Raw genomic sequence first — 21,815 nt, 5'->3', positions numbered from 1 at the left:
CTTTTAAAACGTCCCAAAAAAGAAAAAGGAAAATAGAAAATGCGACTTAGGGGTGTTTCGATCTACTGGTCTGGAGCAAATTTACCAGGCTACGCAAAGTGTGATTTCGTCACTGGCTGTAATAAACAGGAAGTAGAACTTGCAAACCAGTAAGGACTACACCTCTGAGAAACTGGAGGGAGGTTTTCAGGAATGTGTTATTATCGGGCAAATTGTAACTGTTCTGTCATGTCAACCAGTACTGGCAATGTTAAATGTTGTCTGGGGACGTTGAGAAAGAAATGCAATTCTTTGTCTGTCCTGGAAGATGCAGACAGCGGAAACAGCTGATCAGTCACGAGAGGTTAATATTCGCTTACGTCAGAACTCATTTCCCGTTTAGCGCATGAACTCTTCTTCAGAAAAGCCAAAAATCACCTCAAGCGAGCGTAAAATAACAAACATTTTTGTGAAATAGAGGAAGTATATTCAATGTATTCGTACTCAACAACCTTTTCCAATGCAAAACTTCAAAATGCAGATAAACAAAAAACGTTGACGGAAACATGGCTTATGATGAGTTTCTGGAAACTTCTGAATCTCACTCTAGCTTTACCAAACATCCTGCAAGAAACAGCAGGAGGCAAATATTCTAACAGCCTGTCTTAGATGGGTCACAATCTTGCTCTCTCTTGTTTTCTAACTTAAATAAACACACTTAAAACACGCTTCATTTTCGTGCATTTGGGAGCCGCTTTTATCCAAAGCGACTTAAGAATAAGTAAGTGAATAAAGCGAATGTAATGAAGATCATCTTCCATTAGCTGCTAGTGGTGCAGCAGTAAAAAACCCAACCGATAAAAAAAAAACTCTCCCCTCTACCGGCTCTTCATTTATAGACTAAACAGCTGCAGATCCAGATCGAATATTCTGCCCCGCAGGAATCATTAAGTCATTCAAGACCGTAAGGGCTGATAAGACTACCTCAGCGGGGGTGCTCCACTTCGACAGAGCTCAGTGGAGCTGGAAACACGGGTTTTCTGGATAAAGGAAATGGGCAAGACTGATCAGCTGTGAGGTTAGAGATTAGAGGGGAGAGGCCGACAGAAAGCATTCCCAGCGAGGAGCCTGGATGTGACATTACCTAGGAGACGCGTGTAGCCAACGATGCTCGATGCTGATTCTTTAAAGGTTTTTCTAGGAAACAGGAGTCAGTTAGAGCGCAGCTTGGAGCCACAGAGGATAACGAATGCGGCGGATCAATTGAGATTGGACATGGCGGTGAAACGGTTTCTTTTCGCTCTGAGGAGGAGGGACAAGAGGCCGTGAAGAGAAAGACTGGTGTCAAGCTAACATCTGAATAGAGAGAAAATCTTCTCTCTACTGTAGCGTTCGATGAACAGTGATTTGCACGGGGTGTGAACAGAAGACGTCTATAAACTCGTCTTCATCATTTAATGCTGTAGTCTGACAGCTGAGGAGTAAAGCTTTAGAGCCTTCCCTCAAAGTGTTAAGCTCCTGACTCCAAACCAGCCATAAGACCTCTCTCAATTTAAGCCAGATCCAGGAACCGTGCCCGACAGCGTGGAGGGTCAGCCGGCCAACAGCTCCCCTCTGATCTATTTTGCCACTTAAAGTATCACTAATACCGCCCTGGAGGGAATACGCTTTTCTGAACGGACCCCACAGCACCATGACCTCTTCAATCTCGTGACACCAATCTCTCTGGAGCGGAAACACAACACACACACACACACGCAGGCCCGAGAAACTGGGAGCTCCCAAAAAGCTTATGTGCAAAGGCATTCAATATGAAATAGCCTTCGTTAATATTAAAAGGCCTTCCTGTCTACTCAGATGCACATTTCGAACGACTGATGTCCAAAATCTCTCATCAGATGGACAGATCAATCGTCTTTGTGTTTTCATCTTACAGACAAAAGCGTTCGGCGTGTGCAGTCGCCCTCATCCGCCAGCTTTCCCTCCTCTGAGACAAGCAGCGGACTATGAGCGTCATTTGAATATGGCGTGAAAATCGTTATTTTTTTGAACTGCTTTCTCGATGCATGAGACAGAACGTGCTGTGCAAGAAACAACACATTTCAGTTTGGCATAAAAACGCATTCAATGGGTTATAACAAGGAGTTAAAATATATTTCTGACAACTTAACCTGCATTGTTTGATATCAGTGAAAAACATCATTTTCTACCAACTCTTCTACATTTAAGCACTTCTTTTTCTTTTTTTAAGAAATGGTTATTGCGATTTAAACACGACTGTGCGGCCACAGTGCAAATAAGGCAAGGAAGGGAATGCCCCCCCCCCCCCTTCCTCGGAAATAACACCGGCCTCATACCCTTTCATTCACATCAATCTACCGCAAATTACACGCAGCCTAAACTCCATCTGGCCAGAAAATGAGTGTTAGCATGCTTATTAACGCACAGGTTTGTTGCCCGTTTGCTGCTTGGAAAGCAATCACGCTGTGGCTACAGATGGAAAATAGAGATGTTACAGTGGTTACTGCTGCGCCCCTAGGGTGTGTCACATAGTCACACTGTATATGTTAACATAGGGGCAATGCAAACCTATTAGTATTGTTTGTTTAACACGACCGCGGTGAATAATTTAACTGGGTAAGACCTGTGAATGCACATGCAGCACCCTCCGTGCATAATCTCACAGTCAAACACCCAACTATTAATCAAAGTCAATTTATTCAGTAAGGACAAACATTTCCGTCCGTCTATTGTCTACACCCGCTTGTCTGTGCACAGCCGTGGGGGTGGGGGCAATGTTGCCTACCATCTTGGTCACTGAGCGAGAGGCGGGGTACACGCTGGACAGTGGGAAGAAGCCAGGGTGCCCAGAGAGAACCAACACATTCATAGAAAGAACATGCAAACATCACAAAGAAAGACCCCAGACCGGGATTTGAACCCAGAACCTTCTTGCTGCAAGGTAACAGTATTACCAACCCATAGACAATTTAATTTAACTACAGGCCTGTTTCTCTTCTCCCACAATTTTCTAAAATCCTGGAAAAACTCTTTAAGAAAAGACTGGAACAATTCATAGAAAAACATTCGCTACTTATCAGCAGTCAATATGGATTCAGAGCAAACCGGTCAACATCGCTGGCCGTAACTGACTTAATAGAAGAAATAACCAACGCAATAGATAGTAAGAAACTGGCAGTAGGGATATTTATAGATTTAAAGAAAGCTTTTGATACAATAAATCATGAAATCCTACTTAAAAAATTAGAACGCTATGGAATTAGGGGAGTAGTTTCTGACTGGATGAGGAGTTATTTAAAGAGCCGGAAACAATTTGTGAAATTGGGAGATGTGGAATCTGATTGGCAGGAGACTGTCTGTGGAGTACCACAAGGATCAGTATTGGGACCAGTTTTATTTAATCTTTATATAAATGATATCAGTAAAGTGTCCAATGTATTAAAATTTATCTTATTCGCTGATGACACAAATATTCTAGCCTCAGGAGATAATTTAGAGCATCTTCTCTCAACAGTCACTTCAGAGATTAGTAAGTTAAAGATATGGTTTGACCATAACAAATTATCCCTAAATTTGGACAAGACGAAATTCATGGTCTTTGGGAACTGTTATAAAAATATTGAAATTCAAGTTCAAATAGAGGACGTAACTCTAGAAAGGGTTTTTGCTAATAAGTTCCTCGGTTTAATAATAGATGACAAAATCAGTTGGAAACCTCATATTCAACATTTACAGAGTAAACTCAGTAGAAGTATATCCATATTGGCTAGAGCTAGACATGTATTGAATGCTAAATCACTTCATACTCTATATAACTCTCTGATTTTACCATATTTATCATATTGCTGTGAAGTGTGGGGAGTTAATTTCAAGAGCTCTTTACATCCGGTAACCGTCCTACAGAAACGAGCCATTAGAATCATCCATAATGTCGGTTATTATGAGCATACAAACCCGCTCTTCATAATATCCAGAATTCTCAAATTTGACGAGCTTGTAGAATTTAAAATGGCTCAATTTATGTTCAAGGTATCAAAAAAGTTGTTACCTGAGCACATACAGAGCACGTTTTCTGAAAGAGAAGGGGGGTATAACTTAAGGGGTCACTCAATCTTCAAGATCCGCAATTTTAGAACAAGGAAAGGCTTCTGTATTTCAATTAAAGGTGTAAAGTTATGGAATAAGTTACATGAAGATTTAAAACAAAGCAATAGTTTAACACAATTCAAAAGAAAGTACAAAGAGGTAATTTTCAATAGATACACACATGGGGACAGAAAGCAATAAGGTGTGTATTGAAGATAATAACTTGGTGTAAGGGTTTAGAAAGATAAACCAGCATAAAATGGGAAAATGTATTGGGAAATATTAGTAACTGTTACTTCTACCACTTTGATTTTGATTTTTTTTTCTTTAATGACAGTAGGACTCTAAAGTCTCAAGTGTTTAGGGGTAGGAGTTTATAAGTTCTCACTTCTTCCTACCCCATTTTGAGCATGATATGTTAACTGAAACAAAAAAAATCTGTATTTTCTCTTCTTTCTTATGCACTTCTTGTTACTGTGCACTATTTTTATATTTGTATCATGTTCGAATAAATTTCATTTCATTTCATTTCAAATTTTTTTACATAAATCTTGAAAGAAAGTTGTTATTGAATCAGGTGAAACGTTTCTGCACTGATTTGGCCAATTATTATGCTGAGAGACCAAGGGAGGACCAATCTGCAGTGTTCCTGGAGAGATGACCAGAATCTTGACGTAAAATCTGATCAATTTAATCAGAACATGATGCCATGTGCTCTAGCACGGGACTTTAGGAAGAAAACCAGGCCCACAGCATCACAGATCTTCTACCACACTTATCAGTACCCATGTATTTTGTTCTGCATTGACATGAAACACAACTGAACTATTTTCAATAAAAAAAGCTTATTCTTAGTTTTTGTGGTTTTTTTTATCATCCTTTCTGCATTGTTTGTGCTGGCAAGACAAACTTTGGTCCTGCTCCAAACTCATTTGTCACAGCTCCATCTCTGTGTCATTATAAACTGGTAAGTTTGGAAGAGAAACTAATTACTTGTAGCAGTTTCTTGATTTATCACGATCAACACCAACCGTCTCAAACGAATCAAAAGATCTACTGTCTTTTCCATAGCAGATCTTGTTGAGAAATGGGCCTCTGTTTGACATCATATTTATAACCAGTGAAAACAGGAAGACATGGACTACATAATGAAAGTTCCGCTCTGATTAATTTAAAAAGTAATATAGACTTATATAAATTCCTATCAATATTTTATAGGAATTGTTAGTGGTGCCAACATTTGTGGCTCATGTGATTTTGTAAAACAATTATTTCCTAATGGCCTTTTTTCCCCCCAATTAAATTCAATTTTATTTATAAAGCACCAATTCATGATGCATGTCATCTCAAGGCACTTTACAGTCAAATTCAATCAAATTATACAGACCGGTCAAAAGGTTTCCTATCTAAGGAAACCCAGCAGATTGCATCAAATCTTGACAAGCAGCATTCACTGCTCATGAAAGAGCGTAGAGCTACAGGGACAGTAGTCTGCTTTGTCCACAGCTTTGCAGCAATCTCTCATATTGAGCAAAAAATGTCTTGCAATAAATAAATCCACTCACAATAATGGTTGGATTATTCAAAAACTGTCAGTGTGTGATTATGCTACTGCAATGGAATCCCATTTATTTTAAGGTATGTTAGTTCCTAACCAGGGTTTTCAAAAAATGTGATGGGTGCTGTTATGTCTTATGTTTTTGGGCATTACGCTCACAGTTGCTATTCACAACATGTATGTGAAGTATATCAAATTAGTCTGAAGTGTTTTCCTTGCATTAAATATTTAGATCAGCTGCCTGAAAAAAAACATCCAATCCTGTGGTTTAATTAAATCGAACGTCAGTGTGTGTTTCAAACGATATCTTGACTCTGACTGAAATAGAGCCGACAAGATAAAATCATAAACAAATGATACATCGTCCACGCAGCACTTCATTAGTGTTCAAAAGGCCATGCTGGAAATACTTACTGAGCTGAAATCAAGGACTGATGTAAAGCGTATCCTTTAGCATGAGATAAAGACCAAAGAGAGTATTTTAAATAGATGTCAGCTCCGACAGGCCACGCTTTCACTCACAAGCAAAAAAAAAAAAAAAAAAAAACAGTGAGTTCCAGCCTTATACAGACCTTCTGCTCGTATTTCTGTCTCAGAGCATCAAACTGCTGTGAGAACTCCTTGGCCTGGTTCTCTCTAAGGGTTTTGGAGCGGATCAGGTCCTCCTCCACCTTCTCCATCTGGTGGTGGAACAAGACAGCAAAGAGAGGAAAAGTTCAACGTCTTTTGACTGACCAGCGATAAAATCCCATCCAAATACCAACAGTGCAAAATGTGACGTTCACTTTCAGTTAAACTACGTTGACAGACAAAAAACACCAATTATTAAAAGGGGATGTGTTTTTTTTTTTTTTATATAGAAATTGAATGTTCAAAAGACTACTATCTAAAATGATTAACAAGCTATGATGCGCCAGACGCCTTGAGAGGGGTAAATGGCTCGATTTGAACCAAGTAAGGTGTTTTTACTGATGCTTCTGAAGTTGAATCATTTCAGGACGTTTCTGAAGCCTGAAAAGATTTCCTTTCCAATGTGTACCCTTCATGTCTAAAGGTAGATATCAGAACTAGAATTAGGCCAAATAATCACTTTTCAGATGCTGAGAACCCTTTAAAGGGGACACAGCATGCTATTTAGTGCGTTCCTTTTCAACATTGAAATCATTCAGTTGAGGATCTGCAGTGGTTTGGTCTAAATTCCTTGTTAAATTACCCCCACGTTCCCCATTTTTACTCCTGCTCTAAAAGGTGTGTTTGAGAGTGACTCGTTTTGGTGCTGTCTCTTTAAATCTAAGGAAGCCACTTCACACCCAGCCCCACTCCAGGTCGTAGAGCTTTACATTCCACCCCGTTCGGCCATTTTTGTAGTACGCTGGGGGGACGGTGTAATGAACAACCGAACATTTTGACTTATCCAAATGTAGCTTTGGGATCCCTCAGCTTGGACTACAAAATTGCAGCGAGAAGAAAAAATTCTCCTGAGATTCATGAGACTGGTAAGCTGGACATCCATGTCCTTGCTGAGCAATTCTGCAGCAAATACTGTGATGTAATTGTCAAAAAAGAAATAAAGAAAAAAAGGTAATAGAAAAAAGAAAACTGCACTCTTAGAAACTCCAACAGCATGTATTTAAGAGTTAAAAAATTTAGATTTTGCATATGTCCCCTTTAAGCTCTTGATAGTTCTCATGTTTTAATTAGTTTAGAAAGAACTGAAATGAGCATTTGTTTCTAGTTATAAAAATGTCTCCCATTTATAATTTGTGTGTAGAATAAGTGTTTATATTTCTGTATGTTAGTTTTTAGGTTTCATGTGCATTGATAATTTTAATCAACTAGTAGCGTGCAAATATTAGTCATAAAACCATATTTGATTCTTGAGTGTATTGGTGGTTAGCTTGCGTCAGTTTTTATGTATTTTTTAATGAAAATGGTGGTTTCTGAAAATTAAAAACACCTTGCTTCCCAAATATTCAAACTTTGATATTCAAGATTAAAGTTTGATATTACAACCAGAACTTGTCCAGTCGGCTGCTGGGACGCCAATAAGCTCCTGATAGTTCTTAGATGTTTAATGCCTATTAATTTTTTTTCAGAGTTTAGATAGAAGTCTTTTGGACTTGATTTTCCTTTTGTAGTTATATATATATATTTTAACCATTTAATTAATATTAAGTGCAGATTGTTTTCTCCCATTAGTCTTTAAGTTTTGCTTGTTCTGTTTTAGTCCATTGGTACTGAGAATATTTTGATAAATTAACAACCAATTATAGTCTTGATTTTTATTGATGGCTCTCATACATCAATTTTTCATCTTTTACCTTAAATATCAATCCTTGCAATGATTCTAAACAATTGAATTGAATCCTGATAAACTGGCGATCTTACGCTTCTTTCTATTATGTAATAAGCAATTTCTTCATGGAAACGTAGGGTTTAATATTGAGGTTTAATGAGAACAATTGATTTATGAAACTGACTCTAGTTTAATCTAGAGTCAGTTTGCAAACTTTGTGGGGAGAAAATAAAGATTTGCACCGTCTTTTATCTTACCTGCAACGCAGCAACAGTAACAACATAAGTTGTAATTTACAGAAACATCTCACCTATTATGTTTGTAACTCTCATGAAATCCTTAATGTGTTCTTTATTAATCTGTATAAAATCCTAAAACCTCTTTGAACTCTCCTCGCAACATGGATTTGACTCCGTACAGCGATGCTTCTTCTCCTTTTCTTTCCGCACAAACCAAAATAGGGAAGAATCTTGCTTTTAACTGCAATCTACATGCAAGAAGCGGATTTTATTTTTTTAAATAGAGAAAGAAAAGAGTGACGAAGATAATCCATTTAGATATCACACCATCTGTACAAAGAGAGACGGCGAAGACGATGAAAGGAATGACGAGAGGATGAGAAAAGAGTTAAAAAAAAAAAACTTCTTTTGAAGTACTTTCCACAACATTAAAGCCTTAGCAGGAGGATGCACGAGCGGGGTGGGGAGGAGGAAGAGGAGGAAAAAGCGAAAGAGGGAGAGAAGATGACAGGGATGCAGAGGAGACTGCTCTGCGCTCCCACGGCTTTGATGTGGGCTGAGGATAAAGTCAGATTGAAGATCGGGATGCCAGGGGCTCAATGGGAAACGAAGAAAAGAGCGAGAGGATGGACGGATGAGAGCAGCAGGAGGAGAGAAGGAAAAATACCGCATTTTAGAGGACAGGAAAAAAAACAACAACAAATCTTCCATTTTAAATGTTTACAAAATACTAATGAATCCCAAAGAAAACTATATTTCAAAGTGATGGACTTTACGAAACAAGAGGAAAACAAATGGTGGCGTAGCTGATTTGGTTAAATTAAGTCATGGGAAACAAAGGTTGTTCATGTACCCACAAACATCCGTGCATAAGCTCGACTCCCACACAATCTCTCGTATTCCTACGCCCAGAGTGCCTCCGAACGCACCGACGAAGTGAAAAACTTCACTAATCAGCAACTGAAACTTGCAAATCTCTTTGCACGGAGCACTTTGAAACACTTAGGACCACACGTAGCAAAGCTCGACTTGTTCAACAACATTAAAAAACAAAACGGAACGCCTATAGCTATAGACTGCATCAGAAGTTTTACACGGAGCGCATATTGATTGGGAAACTTTCCCAATAAGCTGCAGCCCACGCAGCGCCGGCAGCTGACGGCAGGGCGCTGCTGCTGGACTAATTAGTCTAACTGCTTATTGTGGCGGCCCGTTCTCCGCTGGAACCTGAGCACCCGATTTCCCTGCCCACTTACAACCTATGAGGTCGTTAAGTGTTAGTGGAGAAATTAAAGTTTAATGAGCAGGATTTTATTTCATTTCATTTATTCAGGCTCACCAAACGAGAGCAAACGGCCCGGGGGTGATTATGTTCTTGGCTCCTACATGTAGATTTATTTTGTGTGTGTGCGAGCGTGCGTAAAGTAGTTAAAAGACAGAAATGTGTGTCTGTATAAATGCACAGAATGAAATAATTAAGCAAAAAAAAAAAAAAAAAGTTGGCCACATTTACTGGCACAGCTGGTGAAGATGTGTAAAAACTCTTAAAATACGTTCATCTTTTATTACAGTAGCGTCGTGTTACACACAAACATTTTGAAAAAGCTAATCCTTAATATCCCTACATTTATTCAGTGTGGGGAGGAAACATAAATCGCAAAGAAAGAAACAAAATTGGACAAAATCAAAGGTGCAATTATTAGCATCTTTCTGTCAGAACAAGGTGTTAATAACCTGCAGGACAGCTCTTAGTCCCTTCCCTACAGAGAGAAGACTAAGTGTTCTCCAGAGTCTCCAAAGTAAGGGCTTCTGTCTTGTAGGTAAAAAGTTTGAGCGTCTTCCTGGAAAGCTACCCGTGATTTCAGGCTCACATCAGTAATATCACTTGTTCTGCATATTTTCACTTACGCGGCACAAAGCGCCTCGGCCTCTCCCTACTTCTGTCCTTGTTCACAGCCTCGTCACCATCGCATTCATAACTGTGACTTTCTCCTGTTTGGTCTTCCGATCAAATCCCTTCATAAGCTTCTGATGCTTCACAATACAGCAGCCAGCACTTTATTCTGTCTATTATCGTACAGTGTCCTTGAGCAACCTGAGAGGCGCTTTGAAATGAAATGCTCACCTCACTGGTTTTCTGTGTAATTTGGTGCGGGGACTTGGATAGAGTAGTTATTTGATCGCTATCCTGTTGAAAGACCACCGGTTCATGATGTAATGCACTTTAACAAGGTTCCCTGGGCCTTTAGAAGAGAGAGACTCATATAATCATAGAACCTGCACCATCCTTAAATGCATTGAGTGTTTTTACATGTACTCAACATTGGTTACATTGCCAACACACCTGGAGAAAGTCCCAATCTTGGTTGCATGTGACCAAATCCAGATCTAAGTAAAGTCATATTTACATTTGTTATGGTAGGACAGAAAAGTATTTTTTTAAATGGCAGTACCTCCAAATAACCAACTGACACATAGATAGCAGTGAATTGTTGTTATTAAAACTCAGGCAACCCAATTTGGATCTGATTTTACATCCCTGAACAATTTGCTCCCTGTGTGAGATGCAGGATAAAAAGACCCCTTTTGTAAGCTAGAGAAATGGCCCTCAGGGTCCGTCAGGGTCCGAAATTAACACTCGCCAGACACCAAATGCGAGTAAATTTTCCATTTGGCGACTAAATTTCAGAGGGCTAGCTGCCACACGGCGAGTAAAGGTTTGTACCAACTAAGTCGTGTTTTTCAGTCATCATTTGGGTGGATGCTTCTTTATGTTCCTCTGTTGTCAGCTCATATCACACAAACACTCGCACATGTGACGCGAGAATGACAGCAACTACGTCATGTCCGTATGCTAACAGCTAGCGTTTAGCTCAGGCTAATTACGTAGCGGGGATTATGTGAAGATATTTAGCAGGAGTCAGTCAGACTTTGGCTGGTAAAAAATATTCTTTGCAGGTTGATTTTTACTTCTACCAGCCAACTAGGCCAGTTAATTAGGAAGATAATTTCGGACACTGCATACAGTATTTATACCCCAGGGAGAAGAAAAGGTCATAGATTATTGGTTAGAAGTTCCTAGAACCTCTGATCAACTCAAAAACAAAGTAAAAATGCTTATTTCTTTAAATAGTTTGGGTACAAAGAGTTCCAGTAAGTTCAAAGTAATTATTTCTTAACATAGCAGCCCCCCCCCCCCCCCCCCCCCCCACACACACACACACACACCGAATAAATATATTCGATTTAGTGACTTGATTTTTAAGTGTGAGATCATGCCACGGTAATAAAAATAAATTCCCCAATTTTTTTCTACCAGGAATGCCAATAAACATGACATTTCAATAATAATTTCCAGCTTTTTCATACAGGCATCTATTTTTTTGTGTGAGTTTTATATTTATGTGTCAGACTTGAAGTGTCAGGGTAGGCCTTCTGAGAGCTGAGCTCCACCTGTTTCTTGAACTGCTCCAGTGCCAAATCGGCCTGCTGGATCTGCTGTCTTTGGCTCTGTCTCGCTCTGTCCAGCTGGCTCTCCATCTCCCTTCAAAGCAAGCACAAGAACAAAGGAATGAATACACTTCATCCAGGCAAAGAATATCAGCTGCAGAAAAGAGGAGGTAAAAATCGTAAACTAAAGTATAGACTGGTCCCAGATCTCTAAAGTGTACCATCAGTGGTTATAAATGGTGAAAAATACCCTTTATTTTGCAAAATGCGGTTGTTTTGCATAGGGTAGCATCCACTTGACATGTCAGTAACAGCGACAAAAACCTTAATTATGCAGTTAAATATGAAAGATCAGGAAGGGGATGTCATTACTCATTTTTGGTGGGCAACAAACGAACGTTCCAAACACTGGCTTAATATATTTCTACAATGTCAATATGATATTATTCAGAAAACTGAAAGGCTTTTATAGCACTGAGAAGTGCACTGAGTTTATAGGCGGTTTATTGTGAGCATTCTTGCCTTCCCTATAACATTCTGATGAGGTATCCCCTGAGCTAAACATAAACAAACTGATCAAATAAATCAGCCACACATAGTTCATTATTGGCTCAAAACAGGCATCACTTCAGGACTTACACTATAGTGGTAAAAGTATTCGCACACCCATGTTATAAATTGCATGGTTGCACAGGTTCTGATCGGATCGGGAATCATTTTGTCTCTCAGAAGCTGATTGGCCATTTGCACATGCTTTAGCTACTTTGGAGTATTGTTTGTACAGTCATGCATGTTGAATATTCTTCTCACATCGTGTAAATCGGCTGCTGTATTCCTCTCTTTAACTTGAGTATTCTCATCATTATCTAAATATGTCATATTCAATAATTGTGCAATACTCTATTTTATTTTGTCATCCTCTCTTGCTTTAGAACTCTGGATTAGCTTGTTTTTTTCATTACTGATTATAACTTTGTCTAACTCTGTTTTTTTTGCCACTGCCATGCCCGATTTTCCCCACTGAGGGACATTAAAGGTATTCCTGATCTTAATTGCAGGTGCATGTATTTTTGTGGTATACCTTTACCACCTTTTCACATTACATGTTGCCCGTTCGTTGCAGAATAGTCCAATCGCAGTAAGACTGGATAGAAATCTTCGCCCTTGTCCACACATGACGCCTGATGTCTGGGAAAACGAATACGTTTCTATGCATTCTGGCCTTTTATCCACACAAAAACTCAAGTTTCACATCCCTAAAAACAATTTTTTCTGTCTCTGTGTGTGGACGTGTTAAAACAGAGATTTGGGTTGCACAGACTGTGATGTTACACGTCGGACCACTTGGCCATAAAGATGAATGCTATCAGGGGATGATTTTGACGTTGGTGTCGAGATTGACTGCTTACAATATGTGTCTATTCGATGTTAAACTGGGCCGATTCTCCGCTACGAAGTCAACAGCATCTCTGGACCTTTATTTACGGTGGCCGACAGGTGCAAATGCGCAGCAAAAGAGAAAACATGCAAACAAAAAAAAGACACGCGCACAAATTAAATGCGGCAAACAAAAAGCAAATAAAATGCAGCAAACAAAAAAGAAGACACCCCCGAATGAAATGCAGCAAACAAAAAGAGAGACGCAAACAAAAAAGAAGACACCCCCGTATGAAATGCAGCAAACAAAAAGTGTTGAAAACGGAAGTGCGGTCCGTGTACCTTCAGGCAATTCGATTTTTTTCCAAAACAAAGCCGTTTTCCCGTTTTTGTCAACACAATTTAGAAACGGAAAACCAGAAAAACTTAATGAAAAAAAAACGGAGGGGCAACTTGTCACATGGTTTGCTGCATTTTATTTGCTTTTTGTTTGCCGCATTTAATTTGTGTGCGTGTCTTTTTTTTGTTTGCATGTTTTCTCTTTTGCTGCGCATTTGCACCTGTCGGCCACCGTATTTATTTCCTACTAACGTTACTAACGTTACCCCAGCAACCGCACAACATTTACACCTTGGTATCCGGACTTCAAAAGAAAAGCATACCTGGCCGTAAGCTAAGGCCCAAAACACACCACGTGTGTCCAAACCTCCACGCTCAGAAGAGATCTACTGGCTCCATCTGATTAGCGAGATCGAGTATTTACACGACAGGGTCAGAACGTTGGTCAGAACAACAGACGCAGGTGCACAGAACCACAAGCAGTCGGCCTGGCCCCATTCACTTCAATCAGACTACCACTTCATATGATCCGTTTTTCCAGGTCCGGTGTGTTTCGGCCTCAAGGGTCATTGTCCCGTTTGGAGGTGAACCTCCTTTACCATGTGTTCTTCAGAGATTGCCCTGTATTTAATTTAGATGCACTCTCATCAACTTAGACTTAGACAACTTTATTTGTCATTTTGTATGCACAGAGTGTGTACAGAACGAAATTTTGTTTGCATACAGCTTGAATATTTCAGTGAATTGCAGTAGATTTCAGAATAAAGTAACTTTACAGGATCAACGCTAACCATGTTTCCTATCCCCACAGCATAAGGCTACCACTACTATGTTTCACAATAAACAGGACTATTTGTGGGTTTCTTACCACAAAGGGGTTCTTCTTGGCACTCTTTCTTAAAAGGCCAATAGTTGCACTGTCAGCAGCTGATGTTATCTAACAAGCTTCTGAGGCCTTTACAGAACAGGTGGATTTATACTGAGATTAAAATACGAACACTGGGATTCAATTCATGCATTTTGTGGAACTGTATTCACTTTAGACCAAACAAAGTAATTTCACTCATTCAAAATGCACAGAACACCTTTTAGATGTTGATGTTCATTAAAGAATTATCTATTGTGTGGGAATATGTGCCATAAGTATATAAGCGTGTAGTTCTACGTATGCACTGATCTGTATTTACCATTCTTTATTTACATAATTGTTTAATTTAAAGTTTAATGTAAACTCTGTGTAAGTTTAATAGGTAATAAATGTGTACGATATTATCTTAGACCTCTACACCATAAACTTGTGTGTGTCCTCCATGCTTATTTGCGGTGACTGCTGCCAAATGTCAGGTCACAGAACTGCAGGTAGGAGAGGATTGACAGGCATACTGAGGGGGGGACAGCATCGTACCGGGACCTGTCAGAGTGCAGCCGGCATGCCCAGCCTTGACATCATACAGGAGCAACCGAGCAGCTGTCAAGCTCAACAACACAGGGGGGGTGTGTGTGGATGTCGAGGCGGAAGGATGACAGAGGTAGATATGAAGGCTGGAATGGAAGGGGTTATTTTTGTATCCATCTATCCAAACATCCCTCCCCTCCCTCCAAGGGTCGCAGAAGGAGGTGTAGGGGTGGGGGGGTTGACTTTACACCAGCTGACATGGGGGCAATCGGCAGGGTGCACCCTTGACTGATCAGTCGGTCACAGAGCTGAAACACTCCATCTAGACCTATATTAAATCTCAGTCCTTCCATTAACCTAAATTTCTGCTGAAATATTGAACCTTTTTGCTGTGGGCCAAAGTGTGGCCCCTTGCAAATTTACGCTAAGTGGAACGCTCGTGAGGCAAATTAATGTTAGAGAAACTTTTTTTTTTTTTTTTTTTGCAAACCTGCAATCAAAGACAGTCTACACTAAGAGAACCTCACACTGAGATATTGCATCTGTCACACATAAAGTGCAGGGTTAATTCAGGCAAGGTTGGAAGGTAAAATCTACATCTACTGGGTCATGTATGTAAAAAAAAAAAAAACTATTAATAGCTGAGAAATTGCCCTATATTGTCTTTGCAAGGCCCATTATATAATTCCTGGACAAAGCCTGCTTAAAACAGCTTTACAAAATGCTAAACAACAAGCAAAAGATACGGTTCCACATTTGTATCCCTGCAGTCACAATCCCACAGATCCTCATTCTGATGCAAAAATATAACCCAGCATACAGATAACGCTGTATGACAAGCTGTGCATTCTCTCTCTTCCTTGTTTCATAGTGAAAAACAAAGAACAGCATGTAAAATATGCAGATCGTGTGTCAGTGCCCTTTCCTCCCTCTTCTGGATATGAGCGCTCTAAAAAAGGTGTGAAAAATTCTTCCCCCTGGACAGCTGAACAACTGGGAGGAGGAATCCTTGCAAGTGGGGGACCAATTTGAACCACTTAGAGGGACAACTAACAGAAAGACGGGGTGTGAAATTTGCAAAAAAATAAATCATAATCAAAGAGGAAAGAAAATACATGTTTACCATTTTTTTAATGAAAATCTGAATAGTGTGGTGTGCATTTGTATCCAGCCCTCTATACGTTGATTCCCACTATATGAAGTCCAGTATAATTCCCATATAAATACAGCTGGTAAGTGAAGGCCTCAGTAACTTGTTGGACAACGTTAGTGAACAAAAGATATCTTTGAGATCAAGAATCCCAGCAGACAGGGCAGACAGAACGTTCTGCAGGAGTTTATTGACGGGTTAGGTTATGAAACCTACCAAGACATGGTAGTGTTGCACATATTTGTAGCCCCCCCCCCACCTAAACTGAGAAGCCAGACAATGAGAGGATCAACCAGAGAGGCAGCAAAGAGGCCCGTGGTAACTCTGGAGGATCAGCAGATAGCCCCCGCTCAGGTGGGACAATCTCATACCAGGACAGCTGTTAGACGTGTTGGCCTTTTGGGGCAGAGTGGCAAAGAAAGTCCATAAAAAGTTACGTTTACAATTTGCAGCTACCCATGTAGGTGACACACGAGACCAAAACTGAACACCCTGGCCTGCATGCAAATGCTGCCAGGACAAAAAAACAAATTCTCACCTGGATTTAACAAAGCAATTAGGTATTGGACAAATTCTGCCTGAGCGATTATGTTTCAGCTGGCAACAAGTTATTTAACCCAAGCTGATGCAAAGTAACTTCTCATTTCTTGAACAACGATGTCAAAAGACGGATCCTGTAGTCGTGAAAAAGATGTCAGTCTCTTTAAGAAGGGTCAAAACGCTGGCATGCGTCAAGCTGAGAAAATCTCTAAGGAGGTTGCAGAAACTGCTAAAATTGGGTTAAGAACTGTCAAACGCATTATTAAAAACTGGAAGGATAGAGGGGAACCATCGTCTTTGAGGAAGAAATGAAGTCGGACAAAAATCCTGTATAATTATGATCGACAATCATTCGATAAACATTTGGCCAAATCAAAGAAAAACAACAGTAGAACTCAAGAGTTTGTTTAATTGTGAAAGTAGGAGCATTTCCACAATGTGAGGGGAATTCAACAAATTGGGACTGAACATCCTATCATCAGTACAAGATCTTGGTGTAAAAGTAATGCAACACTGGATTAAAGCACATTTTGTGACACTGCACAAGCTTCTCAAACCAATGCCACAGCAAATATGTGCTGTAATCAAAGCTAAAGGCTGTCTAACAAAATATCAGCGGGTGACCTCTCTCTTTTTTTTTGGCTTTAAAATTTTTTTAAATAACACTGCACATCACCCTGAACACACTATCCGTACAGTGAGCCATGTCATCAGCAGCATCATGCTGTGGAGACACTTTTTGTTCAGTAAGGTCAAAAAGGAGAGACCTAAATACCAAAGAAAAGTCGTTGAAGGCTGCGAAAGCCTTGAGACTGGATTGGTTAGATAAAAAAAAAAATGGTGTGCCAAAAACCTAAAAACAATTGAGAATTTGCAGCGAGTTTTAAAATTCCTCTCCATAGCCATCCTCCATCCAATTTGAATGAGCTTGAGCTATCATACAAAACACTTACAGTTGTAATTTCCCTGAGCGGTGGCTCTTCAAAGGACTGACTTAAGGGGGCTGAATACAGATGCCCGCCACACTTTTCAGATTTTTATTTGTAAAGTATTAGGTAAACCATTAGTGGACTACACTGAAACGTGAAAACTACAGAAGACTAACGGCTGTGAACACCTTTGAAAAAGTACAATAGCATCCAAACTATGCAGGGACATGCAACCCGTTTGCTCTTATGTGTACGCACGCATTTGCAAAATTTCAGTTTCTAAAGAAATTAATGTTTTCCAAAACTAAAAGCAATAAGAAAGCTAGAACAGCAACAGCCGAAGGCGAAGAACAGAACAGGCCAAGAACAAAAGCAGCGGATTGAGAGAGGAATGTGCAGGCTTTCTCTTCCCTTTTAAAGTGTTCTGTCTCTCAGTAATTTTGGTTTCTCTCATGTTGGACATCAAACAACAAGGAGGCATTTTTTCCATTCCCGATTTTGTGTACTCTGTAATTATTAATCAAACTCACTGCGCGACTGCCTCTCGGACTCAGTCAGACACAAAAGAATCTGTGGAGAGAGGCGACAGAGGAAAAGGAAAGGAGAACAGGAAACAGAGAGGATGTCACTGAAATAGCTAACTTCCAAAGAAGAGCAAAAAAAAAAGGAGGATTTGAACGTGTGCTTCACTTGAGAGAGAAGAGAGAATTCATGAGGGTGTACGGGGTGTGTGCACGTAAGCGTGCACAAGCCTTTGTTCACGAGGCGCGGTCCCAAACTCTCTCTGCGACTGACAATGCAACTCAAAGGCAGAGCTGCAGCTACGTTGGAACTACCTGCTGGGCCTACACCTCCAAGGATACAAGGGGAGGAAAGATGAAGAAAAAAAAATAAAAAATCAACTGCAGCTAACTTTAACATGAAACCAACAGTATGTGGATGTAAAGGAATAACCGTGTGGATGTGTGTGGCCGCTAAAGTGGCAGACAGCGTGTCACCATCAATAACAGAGCAGACATGAGAAAGAGGGGAGAAAAAAAAAAGAAGGGAATCAGGGTGGCCTGGCAAGGAGAAGTGGAGAAGGAAAGGAAAGGAGAGGGGTGCCAGCGCCAGGGCGGCCTTTTGGCTTTAAATGGATATCTGGTCAGAAAAGTGGAAGGAGAGGAGGCTCAAATTAAAGATGTGCCTTCTCCGAAGAGGAAGTGCTTCTCATCCCTCAATCCTCAGCGGCTGTTTTAAAGGCGGGGGCGAGACGAGCAGAGCGCTCGGGTTCGAAAGCCGACAGGGAGCCTCTGCCATTCAGCCGCGCAGCTGACAGGGATGTGGCCGGTGTACGGGCTGCTCTAATCACACAATGGCCCATGCTGCCTTTGTTGTTGTGTGCTGCGTGATGCGTACGTAGTGAAATGAGGCACAAATCATGAACACAGGCTTCCTACACATTTAATGTAAAAACCAGAACTTTCCAAAAACACAGATGTCAAGAGTTCCCAGTTCAACATGCTCCTTTTGATATCAAAGACAAACGTCCACCATGGATTTAAGGTAAATATTTATACAGCGAGTAGGATCTAAATATGGAAACAGGCAGGGAGGAAGGAAGGAAGGAAGCAAGGACACAAGAAAAGGAAAGGATGGAAGAAAGTGCGTAAAGAAGGAAAGCAAGGAACAGCACAATAAAGAAAGGACACAGAGATGTAGGACAGACTGAAGGAAGATAGGAAGTAAGTTGGGAAGAAAAGATGGATGGACACAAGAAATGAAGGCAGGGGACAAGGAAAGACAAACAAGGAGGAATATAGGAAAGAACATGTGGAAAGAAAGAGGGATGGACACAAGATAAAAGAAAGGAAAGACACGACTAAAGACAGAAAGTAAGACTGACGAAGACTAGAGACGGAGGCGATCCCTCAAAGCAGAAGGATGGACGCGAGCAAATAAAGGACACAAGAAAGAAAATACTAAGGATGGAAGGACACAAGGAACAATGGAGCGGAGTGAAACAAGAAATGAAGAGAGGTAGGACAGATGGAAGGAAGGACATAGGGAAAGATGGACGGACTGAAAGGAGGACCCAAGGAAATAAAGATTGGGCACATGGAAGGGAAGAGGGAAGGACGAAGGGAAGGAAGGGAACAAGGTGCAAAGGAAAAGAAAGAAGAACAGATTATTTAAGGAACAATGTCTAAAAATACAAACATTTTCCAGTATTCTGCTTTGCTGTTCCACACTTTTCCAGACCTGGAATAGAGCGAAATATTTTTCCAGAAACTTTACAAAGTTTGCAGGAACCCCAGAGATATGAAATCGATACAGTAGCACACAATGAAGAGCCTGATTGCTTATGCAAATGTTCTTTCTCTCCCCGTGTAAGCTGAGCGTTTAAGAATGGCGTAGAGTAATGTGGGTGGAGCAGCAGATGGAGACGACCGACAAACAGACCTGAATGTAAGCGTGCATATGGATGCCTCTGGTCTGTAGTATAAAAAGAGTGTGTGCATACGTTGCGTGTGTGTGTGTGTGTGTGTGTGTGAGTGTGGAAGTGCATGCAAGTGCCCCGCATCTGCGTTTGTGAGCTCATCCAAACGGAATGATAACGAATCCACAGACACATCAAAGGGGCCCTGGAAAAAAAAAAAAAAAAAAAAAAAAGAGGGAGCACATAAAAAGAGAGAAAATGCAAAACTGAAATATTCAGCGCCCTCTGAAGAAAAAATAAAACAGGCTCGGTTTTCATCCGCATCCCCAGAGAAACAGAAAGAAAGAGGGAGAAGAGAGGGGGGGAAAAAAAGACTGAAACAAGCAGAGAATGAGAGACAGACCACAAATAAGCGAACACAAAAGAGAGAGACAACGCAAGGGCGAGAAAATATTAAAGACAGAACGAGTTGAAAAGCGAGCGCAGAAAGCAGAGCATCATTGAGCTAGATGGCTTTAAAGCTGCCTACAAATCTGGCCTGTTTGTTAAAAGCAGTGCATGTTAAAAGTAGTGAAATAAAATGGCTCAATGTGTGAAGGAGGATGAGGATCTTAGTATCCTTCATCAACTGACACATCAGTGGACATCTGCGTGCTTGGAAGGAGCAGTGTGGCAGTACTGCTGCCAGCATCTCTTAAACTTCCTGTTTCAGCTACTCCTGAACTACCATTCACATTAGAAAGCTCAAGCTAACAACTGATTACAGCAACGTAAAGCAAACCGTAAAGCAAATGTTGTTTTGTTCCCATGTTAAGGTCTAACTTAGCGCGTTTTTACTGCTTTCCTCCGTCTTTTGTGACAGCAAAGTGACACGCCGTTTACTTCTGGGCACTTGACGTTTTATATTTCAAGCCTTTCTCCGCAGCCAGCGCAGATATATTTAAGACCAAAGAAGATGCGGTTTCAGACTGGATTCGAATGCAGGTCAAAAATAGCACATGTAGAAATCTGGGGGAGCTGCAGAGAGAAGAAAAAAGAAAAGGGGAAAAAAAAAAAACAACACACTGACAGATGACATTTCAATTCATCTTTGGAAAGCGTCGCTTCTGGAGCAGACGCTCTGCCATCGACACTGAAAATGAAACCAGTGTTTTCCATTGTGAATGTTGCCCCCCCCCCCAAATAAATAAATAAAATAAACCAAAAAGGACGGGAATTACGAGGAATGTTGTTTAAAATGTGTAGAACTCTGTCATCTGTCAAAAAAACATAAAAAGTGAAAACAAAATCCATGCACCTTTCAAGCATTTTGAAGTTCATTTATTAATATGATTCTGGTTGGCCAGGGAATTTTCTAATTGCTGATTTCACTTCCTTTAAGTAGATAGTATAATGGCAAAAATGACTAAAATTAGGTTTTATAGAGTTAGTTATTTTAACAATTAATTCAAAAAGTTGTTCTAATATATAGATCCATTACACAAAGAATGATATATTTTACGTATATGTTTCTGTGAAGTTTAATGAAAACTCAAGTCCATGTCCTGTACAGTAAATGTATTTAATAACTGGTCTGGGCTCCTTTTGCACAAATCACTGCATGAAGGCAGCAAAGCATGGAGACACGGCTGTGGCTCTGCGGAGGTGTGAAGGAAAGCCCAGCTTACTCTGATAGCAGCGATTATTCTGTCAGCACTGACGACTCTGGTGTCTCTCATCTAGCTCTTGACAATACCCAAACACGTTTTAGCGGCGCAATTTTGCAGCAAGGCTGAACAAAATCCTGCGACAGCGACATTACTGCAGAATACTGCGATGGCGGTATCAGCTGCAGCCCGTTCACCACGCTCTTCCTCGTCGGTCATTAGAATGCGTCGACCACTCTGTGACCTTCAGCAGCGTGGGCGCTGCCATTTGTACCAGGCCGACTACATGACTGGCAGGCGAACTGAGAATTTGATATTCTTGTGATGCCACAGCCCAACAACTTCTTCATTCCAAGCGGCGCTTTGTGATCAAAGTAAAAGTGCGAATAT

General features: G+C 40.5%; 1 protein-coding gene across 7 annotated transcripts in view; it reads right to left on the bottom strand.

Annotated features, from left to right (window-relative positions):
- The window catches only part of cep112 (centrosomal protein 112), a 172,744-nt gene that overhangs the window by 88,056 nt on the left and 62,873 nt on the right, over positions 1-21,815 (bottom strand). For all 7 annotated transcript variants that reach the window (XM_036148055.1, XM_036148057.1, XM_036148053.1 and 4 more), the window contains 2 exons: positions 11,633-11,723; positions 6,217-6,324 (listed from right to left, as the gene is read on the bottom strand). In XM_036148055.1, the coding sequence (XP_036003948.1) occupies positions 6,217-6,324; positions 11,633-11,723 (199 nt within the window). The remainder of the gene's footprint in view (positions 1-6,216; positions 6,325-11,632; positions 11,724-21,815) is intronic.

Source organism: Fundulus heteroclitus, chromosome 16, assembly GCF_011125445.2.
Source record: "Fundulus heteroclitus isolate FHET01 chromosome 16, MU-UCD_Fhet_4.1, whole genome shotgun sequence".
NCBI lineage: Eukaryota > Metazoa > Chordata > Actinopteri > Cyprinodontiformes > Fundulidae > Fundulus > Fundulus heteroclitus.
The sequence above is the reverse complement of the archived record's forward strand: the minus strand, read 5'-3'. Positions and strand labels throughout refer to the sequence as shown.